This window comes from Micropterus salmoides, unplaced genomic scaffold, assembly GCF_014851395.1.
Source record: "Micropterus salmoides isolate LMB-PRFRI ecotype aquatic unplaced genomic scaffold, ASM1485139v1 Ms_hic_scaffold_4, whole genome shotgun sequence".
Classification (NCBI taxonomy): domain Eukaryota; kingdom Metazoa; phylum Chordata; class Actinopteri; order Centrarchiformes; family Centrarchidae; genus Micropterus; species Micropterus salmoides.
In genome coordinates, this window is record NW_024043372.1 from 22,319,117 (window position 1) to 22,337,730 (window position 18,614).

The 18,614-nt window shown below is 40.9% G+C and overlaps 1 protein-coding gene across 1 annotated transcript in view; it reads right to left on the minus strand.

Moving 5' to 3' along the window:
• Positions 1–17,733, minus strand: part of LOC119886966 (potassium voltage-gated channel subfamily B member 1-like) — a 37,248-nt gene extending 19,515 nt beyond the window's left edge. Inside the window, exon 1 of the mRNA XM_038697983.1 lies at positions 17,036–17,733. Within this exon, the coding sequence (XP_038553911.1) occupies positions 17,036–17,590 (555 nt within the window). The 5' untranslated portion in view covers positions 17,591–17,733. The remainder of the gene's footprint in view (positions 1–17,035) is intronic.
• Between the last annotated feature and the right edge of the window lie 881 nt (positions 17,734–18,614).

An 18,614-nucleotide genomic window follows, 5' to 3' on the forward strand; every position in this document is an offset into this window, starting at 1 on the left:
CTGTTTTACCTGCATTACCACCGTTTCAGATGATTCTCAATTTACCTGTTCTGACCTCACTTCTTGCCACACGCAGTCCCCATTAAGGATCAAACCTTCTTTTATATTTAGTAAACACCAATTTATTGCCTGTCCAATGAGCAGTCAGAGTGCTTTACTTTATGAAAGAAATCAATCAATCAATCTCAGAGCCGTTTTAATTTGCAGCTGTCCTTCCCACTTCTAATCTGCCTCTTCTGCTGCTAGTGCAGCTGGTGACATGCCCACCAACTAACTGTGTTGGTTAAAGGTCTAAGAAGAGGCTGCTCTGGCAGTTATGGAGACCATCTCAACCTATTTGACAAGAATCCACCCTGCTGAAGTGTCTGCTGTTCTGTTACTGTGACCTACCTCTTCAATATCACTGAAGAGGTACAGGTGAAAAGACAAATCAGCAGGGATCAATGAAGTGCTACATTCACATTTTGGACAGTGCCTGCCAACCAAGCCCTGTGTGTATCAGCCTAAACCTATAAAAGAAGCTGTAGCTGACATTTAGCCACATCACAGGGACACTCCAAACACATGCCTGCAGTATATCGTTCTCTATGGCCTTTCAACCAGCCATCTTCCCCCTCTCTTCCTGTTGTTATTTCCAAATCAGTTCATTCATCAACCTCTATTCCTATGGTAACTTCCAAACCGTCACAGTGTAATTACTTCTTGTTTTCTGTTACTTTTAAATCATTCATGTAATATTTATTTTCCATTCTTCCCAAGGCCACTCCCAAACCAATATTACCATGTCTAATGTAAATACTGAACACACTATATCATTCTCTTTCAGTTGTCCTTCTCAGCACAATCAATACCTCAGCTGTCTCATCTTACCAAATCATGTGCTTCGATATCTCTTAGTTATCAAACCTAAACAATTAGTGCCTGTGTTGGGGTTTAAATAACCTAATTAATTTATCTTTATTCTAAGGTTGGGCTGTCTTATTTGAGCTGTATGCCTTGATTAATACATCTTTGACCAGTGGATATTCTTGATTGAATCCTTGTCATCTCTTGATCCCCATCAAATAAAAACATTTTTTTCACTCCATTTGCAAACTGTTGTATACTTGCTAATACACTGATGCACAAGACAAAAAGTTTTTCTTTTGTTGTAAATTTTAAAATCTGTTAGCAATGCGATGTACCAATTTACCAATTCTCTGCCTCTTTGAGAATCCTAGTTTTTCACAAGAATTGCAAGCATTTCTTTAATCACTTTTTGGCATTAGACTCAGAGTGTGAGATCACACTAAGATTAGAAAGCAAATCCTTGGAGATTTGGCAATGCTGTTGTTGGCATTATCCCCAGAGCCAAGGTTTCCATGGGATAGTCCCTGGGATTTCCGTTTAATACTGATTTTGATCTGGGCAGAGGGTTAATGAAGAATCTCTAATGAACCAGCCTTCTCGTCTCATTTTCTCAAAGCTCTGTCTTGCTAGAAACCCACTGGGCTGACCATAAGAGGAACTGTATTACATAAAGGCATAATGAGACAAAAATGACATGGACATGCTGTCCACTTCATCACCACTTTGTCTTAGATGGCAAAGACAGAGGAGGATGATATCTGTCAATGTTAATTACAAGTCCTATTTTCATAACATCTTATTTGAGTTATTTTTATGGTAGTAGGTAAGCAGCAGCCACACAACAAGCCTGTCAGGCTTTGGATATCTCTAACATTACGCTTAAGCTGTGTGCATGGGGCTGTATACTCTGCATATGAAGAGTCTGGTGTCTTTTTTCAGCCTTTTCAAAACCAAAAACACGAGAGCAAAATTGTAAGGAATGAATTAAAGAGCGTGTTTATCTGCCGTGAGGTAAGCTGCAATCATTGGCATATGTCTGGCTAACTAGCTTAGCCCACTACTTTAGTAAATTGAGCTTCCAAGGCACATTATTAACTAACTACATTATTTTGTGGGGTTACAGGTGTTGTTAAAAACAACCACCATCAATTCCATGAGAACCATTTCACACATGTCTCATCTTAAAACGAGCTGGAAACATTAAAAGTCAGCTGGAGACAGCGTTTTCAATCAATTTAATGACTTAACGTTAGCTAAATTAGCTTGCTAGCCACATCTGATGAAATGGCCTCCGGCTAGAAATGATAACACTTATTTTGTCTACCACTGTCTAATCTCAAGCTGTAAAGTTGCTATTGTTATCATTATAAAGTGTGTAAATAGTGTGAGAAAGCAAAGCTTGTCAGGTGCAACAGTAAGTAGGAGGACAGGGCTTAGCGTTTGGTCAATAAATCATTTAATTAATCTGTGCGATAGCCAGTGAATTGAACAGTTCTTTGTCTCACTCTCCTCAGCTTCTGCCGTCGGACACTCACACAGTGAGACTTCCCAAACCGTCCCAGTTGAGCCTGTATTTCTGTCCTCCGAGAGCTGCATCTAGAACCACAACTGTGTTAATGTAACGACAAGCGAGTCAAGTTTCCCTACAGATCACTAACCCTTTCAATTTACACCACGCTGCTCAGTTTACACAGGACTGATCAACTCTCAGCTTCTGCTCTCATGGGAGATGGAGCTGCCTGGTAGTTTGAGAGATGAATGTTACACAGGATGAGGCAAACCAGATGACAAATTTTCAACAATTATGAGCTTTAGATGGCAGTTTTAAATGCATATCACGTGACTGTGCCCCTTTCCAGTAGTGTTCATTACCATATAAACGAACTGAAAGTGGACAGGAGAGAAAGCATTTTGCACATCAGGTCATCCATAATTTCCTAACCTTCGGCTTGTGAAACACATCCTCTCCTCCTATCTTCCCACTTAAGTCCAACATGCTTTTACATCTCTGTGGCCTATATCTCACACCAGACAGAGGTAAGGTGATGTGCTCGTGGCTGTCGTCTGGTAGGTGGAGGAAGGGACGAGAGAAATGAGAGCAGTGAGTAGGCTGAGGCTCTGGCAGTAGACTGGGAAGAACAGGAACTCCTGGGACTGCTGCCTAGAGATTAGTGGGATAGTGATTGAAACTCACACAATCCACCCACTCTGCACTGCCAGACTATCAGCAACACTGGTTCTTAGTGTAACGCAGTGCGGCATGCTAAGGACAGACTATAAATTTAGATACATGTCAAGGACTTTTCTGGGATCCTTTTAATGAGAAATACCTGCATATGTTAGTCATTCGATGTGCTGACTGGCCACATGGTCTCAGGTGAGCTACCTTAGGAGGTGTTTTATTTCAGATGCTCCTAACTGACTTCTTCTGTAGTGTCATCCTGACAAACAGAGTTATCTCAGATAGCTCATCTAAAATACTGCTACCCAAAGCACTACTCCTAAATGTAATTACAACAAATAAACATTAGTTTCTCCTCAGTCAGCACACCACAGTAGTCTCAATTACCATCAATATTAGCATACAGCTACCGCAAGGATATGGCCTTGGATCCTTTCTCACATCACCATATGTTCACACTGAATTCTACATATTTTAAATTGACTTTTTCTCTTCCCACTTAAATGTCTCTACATCACTGTATGAGTAACTGACAGGCCTGGCTGTGCATCTGTTGCATGCCTGTAGAACAACATACAGTAAACTTTGTGACAGATAAAATACACAGTTGACTGGCAGACGAACCCAGACCTGCTCCACTAACACCTCTACAACAGACACATTTTGAAAGAGATAATGCAATTCTTAACTATGTTGACCCAGAAAAGCTTTTCTTTCCCACTCCATGTCTCTCTTTCTCACTAGCACTCACTGAGACAAGCATGGTAAATACACACAAACACAGACAGTATTTAGTACTGTACCTCTTCTTATTGTCTACTCTGTGGTACTTCAGTGGGGTTTCTGTGGGAAATCATTTCTGGGTTTCTGAGAAACTTCATTAGTCTATTTGTTCTGAGCCATCAAGTGCAAATGAAACACCCATTAGGTACCAATTACAGCAGCCATTAGGAAACATGGACAAACAAGCCCATGTACTTTGGTTAAAGTGCACACCATTGGCTATTCCTTATTTAAAGAAATAGTTGAAAATGTGGTTGTTAGCTTTCTTGTAATTAAATGAGAAGGTCAAATCACTCACAACTTGTCCATTCAATATGAAGCTGGAGCCAGCAACAATTTAGCTTAGTTTAGCATAAAGATTAGAAACGGGAAATAACAAGCCTGGCTCTGCAATGGGTAACAAAATCCACCTTCCAACACCTCTAAAGCGCTGTGATGAATACATTTGTGTAATCCCAGAGATTGGGACTTGAGTTTGAGACTCAGACTCGAGTCCGATTTAAGTCGCGCACACAGTGACTCGACTTGAGATTCGTCCTTAAAAGACTTCAGACTTGACTCGGACTCGAGGTGTGGGACTCGTGAACATTGTTTATTTTTAGGAAACATCTGAAGAGCTTGTTGTTATTCCCCTCCCTCAGTTACTTATAACCTGCCTACGTAACACGTAGTATCAGCTGTGCGCGGCCACACATCAGAGAGGACAACAAAGTTCGGCAGCTGCTGCGCCATTCATCAAAAACTTTGGCTTTAAAACGTCACACAACAAGGCCCAAACAAAGAAGCGCTGAATGCAAAATAGGTTACTTGTGGTGAGTAAACATGTTTAGCTCAGCATTGGCCATCTATCGTTAGCTTGCTTCTTGCTTCCGACTGAATGAGTGTTTTTTTGCTTGCCAAACTTGTGGTGGTTGATTAATGTAATCATTTACGTCCCGCTGGCTGCCATCACGTTAATTATTAACGTTGGCTGAAAAAAGGTCACAAGTATTTTTGTTCATGTAACGTTACAGTTTTATTTACTTATAATGTTACACTGGTTTGACAGTCTGGGGGATGTGTTGACTTACAGTAGTTTATAAGCTGTGATTAGTTGTAGACGCATTAGGCTACATGGTGGTGCTCTATAAGTGTTAAACAGGTTACGGGTTTATTGCTGATCATGTAACGTAACAGTTTTATTTAGTTAAAGTTACACTGGGTTTGAGAGTCTCTGGAGTGTGTTTACTTACAGTAGTTAATAAGCTGTCATTAATTGTATTGCACATTACATGGTTGTGCTCTGTAAGTGAAAAACAGATTACAGTTACAGAATCCCTCATAGCTATGCAGTGTTTTAAGCAGCCTGGATTGAACGCAGCAGGTGATACAACTTCATTATAACCACGAGAAACTTGAGACTTGACTTGGATTCTTGCTCAAAGACTTGTGAGCATCTCTAGTTGCAGTTTTACAATGGGTTACGTCCCAGACTATTTGTTGGCCGGGTGCAGTGACTTCCTGGAGTATTGTTGTCATTGTAAAGTTGCCAGTGAACCAGTGGAGAGTCAAGGAAGTTGCTGCGCCCATCCAAGAAATAGTCCATCATGTTACTCCCCATAACACAGTGAATTGTTGTTTTCCACTTCTGTTTTTGTACCGATTAAACAAAAAAGTGAATCAACATGTTTCGGGAAAAGTTCTGAAAATTTTAAAGAAAACAAAAAACAAAAGAGGTAGATTTCATTGCCTTTCTGTGCTCATCAAATAAATATTTGAATTATTTGACAGCACTTTAAGCTACACCGAGAAGCACTGAGTGCACTGTAAAACTACAACCCTATGACCACTCTGTCACCTCAGACACTACGATCACACCAGTCAGTTGCCAGTGCCAGTCTATCTTAAACAAACGTCTCTTTCTCCCCCACACTCACACGTTCTCTCTCCCTCTGTTATGTAAGAACACCTTTGCTGATTTAGAAAAAAACTACTTGTGAATCTGACAGTTTGCTGCTGGGAAATTAGATGACTGCCTAACAGTTTGATGTAGTCCTATGAAAATGTTCTAACCCATCGCAAACAATCAACTAAATTACAACATCAATGAGTCTATTTAAGGATATGTGTGTGCATGTTTTTTTCAAATCAAGTGGTGAATGAGTGGGAAAAGTAGCTAAAAGGAAAACGTGCAAGGTAGTGTCTGTGTGTGTGTGTGTTGTGTGTGTGTGTGTGTGTATGTGTGTGTAAACATATGTGTGACTGTGTATTTATATATAGAAGCCCCTTGAGAGAGGAGTGCCATTACCGTGCTACTGTGTTGAAAATCTGCTGTTGCTGTGCTAGATGTCACACTAAGGTGGCTTCATCACTCCTCGCAGGCTGTGCCTCATTAAGATGAGCAACACCCTGTATGATATTAACAACTACACCTCTTCTGCATTGTCCTTCTAAATCTCTTTGTGCAAACATTATTAAAAAATCCACCAGGATCTCTTGGGGGATAGTATTTGTTGAAAAGACCACAGCTTATACTCAGTTTGCTCTGTAAATGCATGCTGGGATCCTTGGTTTTCATACAATAGTCATTAAATAGTAAGAAACATACTCCACCTTCTGTTTTTTTCATACTGTCTGTCATTATTGATTGCTTTGGTTTGAATGAGTAATTTTGTCCCATAAGAATGAAAGAGAGTAGGCGGACACATTAATTCAGTAACTGAACTCCCCATGACTGTTTCTCTATCAGCAGAGAGATGCACTGCCTTAGTTCTGTTCACACAATGCAACTGCTGCTCTTTTTGGGTCCACACAGGTGAGCGGAGAGGCGGGAACATCACAACAAAGCAAGATCTTATCTCACTGTGCTGGCTTAATCTGAGACAATCATTAGAGGTGGGGACACCTGAAAAAACCTCTCACCTCACTCCCACTCAAACCAACCCAACCTCAAGAGCTACATTATCTCTATAAACCACACCGGGGCCTTCCTCAGAAACCAAGCATCACAAGCTCTGTGTAGGGGCTTGGCTCACGCTACAGGGGATCATTTGTGAAGTATACTATGAAACAACACACACACAACATGATCTAAAGCTTTCTTCTCTATATGTGAATGCACACATCTCACTCTGAATGCGAGCTGTAAAATGAGAACTGCAGATGACAGGATTTAAACATGGCTCCTGCGTTTGCTTTTCATCCTTACTCTATTTGCTAGAAGCTATTTAGTGAAAAAAAGTATGCTTTGTTTACTGTACTGTCACGCCTAAATGTGTCACCAGCATCAAAAGGATGCAAGATGATATGCTCACCACAACTGCAACCAGACTCTTTGTTTAATTCAGGCTTCTAACATGGCAAACATGATGCCCCACAGTGGGAGACTGGAGGTGATCGTGTGTTAATTGGGAGGTGAGCTTGTGTTAATTGGCCCCTGTTATAGACTATTCATCCATGGAGCTTTCAGGTGTTGGGTTCTGTATCAAGTTCAGGTAATTACTGTTCCACAGTCTGGCAGCCGCTGTGAACTTTGTTTTTGTTGGTGTTTGAATCTCTACATGCTGTCTCTAAGTGCTCGTTTTTTGTTTGTAGTAAAACTTTTGGTACAGTCTGTTTTGTTGTGCGTGCACTTCAGATACTGCCATCATTTAAGTCCCAGACCACTTTCTTTTAACAAAGCTAGCGCCTCTCTGCACAGCACACACAACAATAAGCTAATGGACCCAGAAAGAATAAACAGGCTGATTTGAATATGTGTGCTAAACCTTATCTACCCTTGTGTGTCATGTGACCAGTCCTATCCCAAATAGTAAGCCATATTTTCAAAGATCATAAAACCAGTGGGATAGTAATTACAGTAGGCTATGTGTTGCTATATGTTTTCTTTCCCTGACTTCCTAAACCATGCTCAGTCATACAGAAATAGCTTTTTGAAGAAATTATTTGCAAGAGAGTAGCACTGTAGCTTCAGCATAACTTGCATTACAATTAATAGTATTGCAATCCTTTCTGCCACACTCAGCTACCTCTAAAGATGTCTGAGTTTTCTCCTTCAACCATCTCAAATGACCAGAGGATATCATGGTTAAGGAGCAAAGACTAGGAGTGGATGTTAAGTATAGCATAGCTCTGGTACTGTAGCTAATCAAAAGGACAAAGCTCTAAACTTTCTCCATTACACTGTGCTTCTTTTACTATTTCGCTTGACGGCTAAGTGATACCAGATGAACTATTCAGTGACGAAGGTAGCTGGTTAAAAATGCATTAGCTATTTTTTTGTTCCGTAGTCACCAGTTGATGATAAGTAGGGTAAAGCACATGTAGCTCTTGAGTTCAGGTAAGAAGCCAAAACTGCAACATCAGAGAGCATTGTCATGTAAAGGAAGAATTTGTACAAGATCGGAAATGGATTACAGGCGCCATGGAAAATATATCTGCTATCAGAAAATGTATTGAATGGATTACAGAATTTCATTGCTCTTATTCAGTCATGCCTGTCATTCCTGTAAGGGTGGCGGGAAACTGACCTTTTCAGTCGCAGCCCGCCGAGTGAGCGCTGAAAACATTGGCCTGGCGTGCAACCGTAGCTTAACAAGCAGTGTCTTGGGTTCTCTATGGAAACTTCTCTGCTGGTGACTGTTCAGCGCCCATGCCACTCTACATCTTCTTGAGTGATGTTCTCTCGCTGACAGGCCCGTGTGAATAATGAATGATGGTCTGCTGCAAAGTGTCTCCGTCCCCTCGCGATTGACCTCTCACCTTTTTAAAATGTCAGCGTCGGTGAAGCCCTCCACAGCCACAGACCCAGTTGTGCCAATGTGTGAAGAATACAAGGAAAGTCAGATAAGGCATTGTACTAAAAATAAAGCACGGATTTTGTAGGTCTGTCAAACAGAGATGCTATGCAGTGGGAGTCTGCGTGTGCATGTGTAGCAGACAGTGTTGCCCCAGCTGGCTTGTGCGATAAGCTAATGTAGCGTACTAGATCACCTCTCTCCATGGAAACTGCAGGGCAACCAAAGGGCTGCAGTTGAATACCCTCTTCCTGAAACCATATGCTCCAAACTAGTAGAGAGGAGCCACTGTACTCTAGTAAAACGAATTGACATATAAATTATTTGTCATTTGTTATTTCTACCCGCTCACATCACAGTACCGGTATTTGGCAAATGCCCAGTCAAATTATGACATGACTCAAGTTATGGGTCAGAAAACCAAAACAATGAGCTGCAAGATGCTAAAACTCTCAGTAGAGCTGAGAGGAACTGCAGAGTTGGGTGATCATTTTCTGTTGATTCATCATAACAAGAGACCCGTTTCTCATACAGTCATTTGATCTGATTTTAGTACTTTAGTCCTGAGTGAGAAACTGTGTGTATGACAACAATGTTTAATTTCTTGTTATTCAAAATTTCCATATTATAACCTCAGATGGAAAATTTCATACAACTATACACCCCTCGCCATGCATTGTCTAATTAAATCACGGCTGTTTAAACATACATGAAGACTTTGTTTTCTCCAAAACGTCAGACATGGTTTTCACCAGCTTACAATGTTCAAAATATATGAACCAATGTACTGCCACACAGGGGAAAAGGAATTAATGTATAGCCAGTCTGTGCATTAGGTAATTTATGTAGTCACATAATAAGTCAAACACAAAAGAGGTTCAGAAGGAGAAGACAGTGGCTGGTAGGCAAAGCGAGCAGTCTGTCCATGCTGGTAACACAGCACCGCCATCAATGAAAGAAGTCATTTATAGACCACAGGAACAGAATCCGGTTCTTTGAAACAGCGGTCATTGGTAATTTCTGAGGAAATGGAAAAGAAGTGCCTGGGTAAAACTTCATTTACCATCCACTGTCTGTGAATTTCTTCAACATCTCAATAAACCGGAGAGCAGTCACATAATTTTCAGTAGAAGCTTAATGAAAAAACATGAAGCAGCTAAAGGTGCAGTTATAAGGAACTGCCTCCAATGCAGTGTGGAAGCTCTGATTGCTCTGAAGTCTTGGAAGTCTCGGAGAAAATCATTCGGCTTAGCAAATAGGTTGCACATAGAACAAAGAACACACACTGGCCAATACACGAACTGTTCAATCCTCACCTCTGAAGTTCACAGATGGGCAGCATTTCTCTATCGATTAGCAGCCACTCTGATGGGATGTGTTACTTCCTTAGGTGAATTTCTATTCATGTGTTGCACGCTAACCAAACAGCACAAAGGCAAGATGTAAATCAATAGTGCTAATGTCTCTCCATGTTTAGAGCAGAGCTTCATTAGAGTCTGTATGGTTAGGATTACACAAGAACGATCTTCACATGCAGCCCAAAAATGTAAATAGAGCTAAAGATCGGTATCATGATATAAAAGCTTCAGAGCAAAAACAAAACAGGAAAGCATGCTAGCACTTTGCTATTCTGACCAAAGCCTTTAAACATGCCACCCTATTCGTCTGTGGCTGTAACTGGTGTCAACAGACAAAGTGTAAGAAAAGATTATGTAATGATTGCGGGCATTAAAAACGGCTGGTGGCATTATTAAAAAGTTGTGCATGTCAGTATATGGACGGTCTGTGTGTAGTTTGAGTAGATTAAACCTATGAATAATCTAGCTCTTCTATCTGGAATATGGCTAATAAATATAAATTATAATATACATTTTTCAATGGGTGCAGAGGGAGCTGTCGGTCTGAGAGTTAACTATAAAAAGCTAGAAAAGGAATTTTCCTTTATGGAATATGAGGACAGCTATTATCTCTATGCATTTAGATGAATAAAACAAATGTATTTATAGAGTTCTTCGTATCTTTAATTAGAATTTGTGCAATAATGAGCGCTTACATGCTGATTAGGTTACTTGAATAATGAGAGAAGGGAGTACAATAAAAGAAAAACAGAAACAGACTTCCATCTGCCAAACAGTCGCTGTGACTCTGTGTTAGCCCACTCGGCGTTTCCTGGCACTGCAATTACTCTGGCAACTGGGAAACATGTATGTCATTGATTTATGGCTATTCAAAGCTCACGTAAGCACAACGGAAGTTGCTGTCTCAGAGCAACAACCCTTGAAAACAACTGATAAAATACAGCTTGTTGGACACCATGCCGTACCATAAGACAAAGGTAGGGAAGGAAGGATAGACAGAAACACAAAGAGACAGAGGAAACTCTCAGCTCTATTACTCAGAGCCGTTGCTGGAAATAAAAACAGAGACCATAAAATCACAGTGACTGCCGCATCTCTGCTGGACCCATTGCAGTTCCTGTGACACAGTGCTGGAGGTTAGCATGAGTGACTGCACTCCTTCATGCAGAGCTATCAGCACGCAGTGGTCCGTGGGAAGTCACACATCATAGTCCCCTTCTAGTGGCGGGTCAGGGACTCAACTCAGCTTGCCTTGCGGTCTTTGCCATTAATTTCTTTCCATTCTTACAAAAAGTCATCTGCTAGGTTGTATGGGGTGAATGTGCAGCAGGTAACAGAACACCGTGGATATCTCCACCCTGATATCCACACAGAGCCACCGCCCGGATGCACAGAGTAATCTCAGACTTCACAAACAACAAAGCAATGTGCTTACAGTGAAGCCAATCGGGCGTATCTGATGTGTGGTAAAGAAATTCAGTTAACTGCCTCCAGTCATGGCCGTCTCTGGGAGGAGAGGAGAAGTTTCCATGCAATTAGTTCAAACAGCCTCTGCCAAGGCGAAAGAACTAAGTGTCAGTTTTTATAGCTCAGTATCCTGTTCTGGACCAAAGCTTCAGTGGGTAGAGAGAATGCTGCAAGGCTTTTAGGAGACAAGAATTCAAATTCCCAGAGTGTAGAAGTGTCAGCAAGCAAGTCTGTAAAGTGAAAGATGTATGTGTCAACACTATTTTTTAGACTCTGTAAAAAACTTAACAGGAATTTAACAATCAGACCCTGCTCCTATTTGCTTAGTTATCATTATCGTCAACCAACTTACCATTAAGTTGTACTGTAAAACATAATGTACTGTATATCCATATTGTAGTTGAATTCAAGTTTTCAATATCTAACCACATCCTCCATCCCATCCCATGCCTGGAATAGATTATCAATCCAATTTTGTTTGTCTGTGTGTGTCTGTGTGTAACTGTCTATGTTGTGTCTCTTTGATATGTTGAGCCTTTTTCTTACATTGCGTGTTATATGTTATAAATTAAATGTATCTACAATCATTAATTATCTCTGCCAGGCGTAAGCCTGAAGGTCATCATGAGCTTGGTCGTGTGTGCGTGTCTGACTGTGTGTGGGCGTGTGTGTATCTGTCTGTAGCTAATTTCGCATACTACTGGACCTAATATTCTTTGTGCACACTTATGACTTCATGCACATACATTTTCTTATACATACAATGTTAAAACAAAAAAACAATGAGTTAAAATAGTTATCATTTAATTCTAATTAATGCATAGTGACTCAATAAAACAAATATGCTAATTTGATCTATATTCTGGATGCCTTGACTGTGTTAGGTAAACTACAAGGTATATTTCTTGGGATAATCTACAAATAATTTATTCTGATGTTGTAATACAACTGTTTAAATAAATATTAACACCTACAACCATGAAAGGGGACACAATGTAATACATATATAACATTACTATATTATATTTAATACTGAAATTTTTACATCAATTATTTGTGGGTAAATAAGTACAAACAAAATATTTCATCAGATGTCATTGATGGTGGCCTGTCAACATACTATATTTAACTGTCATCACATGATTTAAATTTAATAAATCCTGATTGGTGCATGGAAGTACATGAGATCACCTTTTTCCAACTGAGACTTGACTTTTTCAAAACCAGTTATAAGAGTATAAGAGACAGACAAAAACCAAACAGGCAGAGATATCTCTTAAAATAACAAAATAATTGGCAGAAAATATTGAGTCATCACACACAGAGTTTTAAACACTGAACTTTCTAATGCCAATGAGTTTGATTTATAGGGTGACTATGATCCCTCCGAGATTGAGCTGCACCTTAGAGGGAATTGAGCAACAGATGCATGCTGAGACATGCAGTATTACACAGGCAAGTTTCATTTACAGCCCACGTACCCTTTCCTCCCACTAGGACACACTAAAATGATGACATAGGTATTCAGCACATTGTGTTCTGCATCAACAAAAGCATAATCTTTTATTGATGAAATGATTACCTGCAAGTTTTTCCAGGAGTGCATATTGTTATGCTAAATAATTTAGTGGGCAGACCCGTGGTCGAAATGCAGATTCAAGTGGGTCTAAAACTATTTAGTAATACCTCAACACTCCCAAGAAGAAAGACAGACTGGCTGCACACATGGTGTCCTTCACTGCTGCTTTGACATGAAAAATGGCTTGTATGACAGCAAGCACTGGTGACTATGTGTACTTTTGGGGAGGTCTGGAGCTATAGATATTTGGATCCCACTATCTCTCTCAGGCATTAAGTCAAGCTTTATTAATGTCCAATTAAAATTTCATCAGCACTGAAAAATAAATGAGGCGGAATATGTGTTTGGGAACAAGCCATTTCACTGATGCAACTCTTCAATTAAGCCTCAGAAACAAGATTGCATTTAATGGCTCCCATTTAACCTCAATTTGGCATTTTTACTGTTCTCTGTCTCATATGGAAACCAAACAATAAGGAAATGGCCCTATTTGTCAAACATCGCCTGCTTCCCTACCCTTGCTTTCATTCTAAAGTTTCTGGGCCCCTTCATTGTACACAGCATATACTGATGTGTTTAGCTGATTGCATGCCAGCACGGGAGAAGGACATCAACAGTGTACCTATTTCTCTGTTTGACTTTGTAAAGAGATTCAAACTGAATGACAAAACCTCAGTGGAGCAGAAACATGAGCCAATGCTGAAATGCACAATAACGTATTAGGGGCACTCCACGAGGTGGAAACTTGTGCTTGTTGTGTAATTATTTTACAGAAACTTGCATAATTCCAAAGTGGAGTCGATTAATCATTGATGAGTGTGCCATGGACCATGGCTTGAGCCTATTATGATTTTGCAAAGTAAACATTGTTACAAGGATTTTGTCACGCTCCAGACCTTTATTTCATAATTTGTAGTCCTGTGAGTTCAGTGGACAGCAGCAGAGCTGAGTAAATATTCAGATTCAAACATATATTTGCTCACGTGCTCTCACTGAAATCAGGTTTATGTTTTAAAGAAACACAAAGGTAACATTGTTACATTTAGGAACAATCAGAAGTATTATTAAATAAGTTGGCAATTAAAAAATGTAATCATTCAAAAAGAATATCATAGAATAATGTACTTTCATTTAGTTCCTGTTATGAGTTGTATTTTTTCCCTGTGGTTTTCTGGTTTTTAACATAATTTCCTTAGTCCTGTGCTTTTGTTCATGTTTAGTGTTTTCCTGATGTGTGTACTTCTGTGTTTTGTCATTATGGTCTGTCTTAGTCCTTAGTCTTATATCTCCATGTTTTAGTGTAGTCTCCTGTTTGGTCCCGTCTCTGTCAGTGTCCTGATTTTGCGGTCTTTCCCTATTTTGTGTTTTACTTTGGTAGATCTGTCCTTGTGTGTTCCTGTATACTTTATTTCCTGTTTTATTTTGGTAATCTTGTGTACCTGGTGTCCTTGTCTAGCTTTGTTTGATTACCTGATGTATCTCAGCTGTGCTTCCCTCCCTGCTAGTTTACCAGTGTATATATTGTCCTCAGTTGTTTTCAGTCTTTGTCACATCCTTGTGTCTACATTGAGTGTTCTGCCTAGTGCGCTGTTCCCTGGATTTCTGGTTTTGGATTACTCTGTCTTACATTCTTCTGGATTACCTTTGTTTGGACTTTTGTACCGAGCTTCCACGTAAGCCTGTTTAGTTATTTGAATAAACCTTATTTTGAAGTGCATCCTTCTCTCGCCTTGCTGTTGTCTGCATTTGGGTCCACACCCCTCAGTTCCCTGCCACTTCACTCAGCTACCCCCTTGACAGTTCCATTCATAAGGTGCAGAATGATTCATTAAGGGCTTGAATGTAACAGATGTTCATCTGTAAAAGTCCCACACCCTGGCTTTAAAACAAAGGATTCATGATATGCATTGAACATCATCTGCCTGGAAAATTATGTTATTAATAGACACTGGCAATAACACAGTGCCCAGAATACACCCTTGAGGATTTCAAGTGGATTTATTTTAATATCAGCAACAATAGCCTGAGTTATTAGATGCAATAAACCAGCTTTTATCAACATCAACCAATCCAAAACGTGTCTAATTAAATTTAAAAAATGATGACCAACATTATTAAAGGCCTTAGGCAAAAATTACTTAATCCAGTATAGCTCCCTCTGCTGGCTTAGAGGATATTGATTGCATCACAACAAAATATGAATAAACTATGTGGCCAAACAGACATACAGTGGTGATAAATAGTTTCAGCTACATTCTTTTTCTTGGAGATAGGAGTTGTTTCGTAGATACAATTTGTGGAAGATGCAGTGGTGGGCTGTTTGAGGGGCAGGGCCCAGGGGTGGGAAAAAAGCTGTGTGCAGTGGGGCACTAGTGTGCAGAAAAAACAAACAAACAGCTTTAGAGGCATCATTAGAGCACATTGTCTTGCACGTAGGAGTGTGTGGAGGCCAACAAATGTTTCAGCATGTAGGGCAGCCTGTATTGTCCACAGGAAGTAAAACTTCCTTTCTTGTTAATCAAACAAACACTGATATCTCTGATGCCAGGAGGTCCGTAAGTCAGCATGCATACCAGAGGACCTGGTGCTGGAGGATGCTTTGACTGTGTGGTGTTTTTAAAAAAGCCTCAATAGAAAACCGAGGGGCACTCGGCACTCTTAAATATGGCATGTCTTTAACCAATGTGATTGAATAATTAAGAAAAATAATTAAGGGCTTGAGTAATTCAAGGTCAGAGATAGAGCAGGCACTTTCAGTGGATGAGCTGAATAAATTATGCAGGAACCCCTGTTCAAGGAGGTGTTTCTTTGAGTAATGTATCCACCATGATATCTTTTGTGGCTGGAATACCAGAGGTTTCATGTATTCCTAACATATTTCTGTGCGCACAAACGTAAGTGATACACGCATGGTGAAAATATTGCTCAGAAAATGAAAGACTGACACGCACAATGGAAGTGAAGCAGATCATTTGTTGAACTTTTTCCCTCTCTCAGCTAGAGTGACAAAAAACGGCAACGTCTCTTTATGTTGCAGATTCCCCAAACAGTTGTACTTGTAATACCCCACTGGGTTATTTAACATTTTTAATTGAATATTGACCCGGTCACATCTTTCGCAAAGTCAGTTCACTTAAAAATGCTGTTAACATGACTATATCCATTGATCCTGCAAAGTAAAGTACTCTTGTTCCTGGAGTGTGGGCTATGAGCCTGGTAATGAGCTCGATGATTGAATACTGGACTGGAAATGAGGCAGGGGTGGCTAATGAAGTGAGAGTGGAGGACTGTTGAAAGGAGGTGGGGTGTGTGATGGTCTAAAAATATGTATTTGTGCAGGAAAGTTTCCTGCAGTCCTGACATGGATTAAACTCTAACACGAAGTGTCAATCTTTTCCTCCTCTCTGGTGTTGCAAATTAAAAACAAACATTCAATAATAATTACCCCTTGAGATCAGCTTTCTGACAGTACTGGCTTGGGAACACGTAAGCCGTAAAAGGGAGACAATGAGGGCTGTCATGCACAACAACAAAAAAGAGTTTTAATTGACTCGCCACAACAACAGCACTCAAGTCTTTTCTCAGGAAAGTACACCTAGTTAAGATTATTGTCTTAAGTGGAGCAACACAATTACTTTCCAAAGTCATGCTATTCAATAAGCAAAACTTTGCCAACGGCTTTGACATTCACACCTGAGTACAACAACATCTTTCTCCCTGTCTGCCCTCCCCTCCCCAACCAGCTACTGAAAATGACAGATTAAAAGCAGGTTAAAAGAAAGTCAGACATCAGATCGAGCCAGTCTCAAAGAGAGATTGCCTCTGGAAGTTAAACCATTTTCTAAATTTAAACCCTAATAATTATATGACCAAACTCTACTCAGCAACCCTCCCTCCAGCTTTTGATGGAGAGATAGGCTAAGTCTTTAAAACTTAATTAATATAGGCCTGTTGGCTGCATGCCATTGCTACCCTCTGGGTTACCTTCTACTTTCACTTGATCTGCCCTGGCAGTGTGGCAATAAGAAAAGCTGAGTTGTACCTTAGCTGCAAATGATGAACTAGGCTTCTCCAAGAGGTCCCAGAGTTTCTTCCTCTTTTCGGAACAGCATGTGGTTGTAAACTCCTCTCCTCCCCTCTCCCTCATGTTCTCGGCCTCTCTTTTGAGCTCCTCGTTCATCTGCTCCTTTTTCTGGTGATACCTGGCCTGACAGCAGGACTCCAGGTAGATCTCGTCGATGCCCCAGAAGTCCAGCTCTTGGCTGAACGAGAGGGCGCACATCTCCTCCATCATGTGTAACTTTCCGGTGCGATAGAAGTTGAGAATGGAGGTGAATGCGCCGGGATGCCTGTCGAAAAAGTACTCGTTGCTATCTAAGCTGTAGTCGTCGCATATCTCCATGATAGAGTCGTGGGTGTTGCAGTCTCTTAGTTTGCCCAGTCTTGTGCGGGGCAGCCGGTCCAGCGTCCTCCACAGGACTTCGTGGAGGAGGCCCCCGACGTTGAGCCTCACTCGGCGGGTGTGGGTCTTGCTGCGGATGATGTCCATCGTATCCGTGGGCAGCGAGGTGCCCGACCGAGACCCCGCTTTGATCATCTTCACTCAAGTCACTCGGTCACTTGGAAAGACTGGAAGATGCAGTCTGGTAGATTAGGAAGAGGTGGTCCTGTAGAAGACCTCATCAGGGTCCCTCCTTACTTCGTATTGTGGCTGTAATAAAAGACAAAAAGAAAATAAATTATTGCCGTTGAACAGTGAGTGCCGGTGTCCTACAGTAGCAATGTCAGGTGGTTTATCCACTCATCAGAGAACCAAATAGATATTTTAATCAGCTTTAACAGGCACAGCCGATTTTCTTGCTGACTAGGGTGGCGGGGGGGCGGGCCAATGATAAACTGGACTTCACTTGTGAGCGCTGTCCGCTGCTGAAACGGCGGTCGGTCGCGCCACAGACACAGCGTCTGTCGCTGTCCACGTGCTCTGGTGCTGAAACGTCTCAGCCCGGGTGGGACAGCAATCCATCCCTTATGCAAAGGCAGCGTGTTTGTGAGAGACAAACATGAATATGTTGCCGAACTGTTCTCTAGAGGGATGTTAAGCTGGACTAATACTAACACCGATTATCAACTTTGATTAAGAGCCCGCAACACATTATGTCACCCCCTAAGACCAGTCTGCTGTTACAAGTTGTTTGTAGTTTTGTTTGCTCACGCCGACTTTCCAAAGCAAAATTATAGCAATGTGGAAAGTTAATTTTAGCTGAGGCAAACATGTCATGATTACTACATTCTTTTGCGCATGTCTGAGTCATGCAACACATTTTGGGGAGATACATAAATATAGGCTACCTACATGAGCTGGCAGTCAAACTAGTGCATCGTGATGGCCAGCTACACCAAACAGAGACAGCATTATGCAATGTCAAAGTGAAACTTAGTGCTTCGTCAACAACTGCCTATGACAATGAAACCTGAAGCCAAGATTAAATTCAAACACAATAAAGAAATACGATACATGCGTGTCTTTCTTAAATCCCGACTCACCTCGTGGACGGACATCAGCACCATTTCAAGAGTAAATGCGTTGAAACTTCTTATGCCCGTCCAGGTCTCCCGCGCTC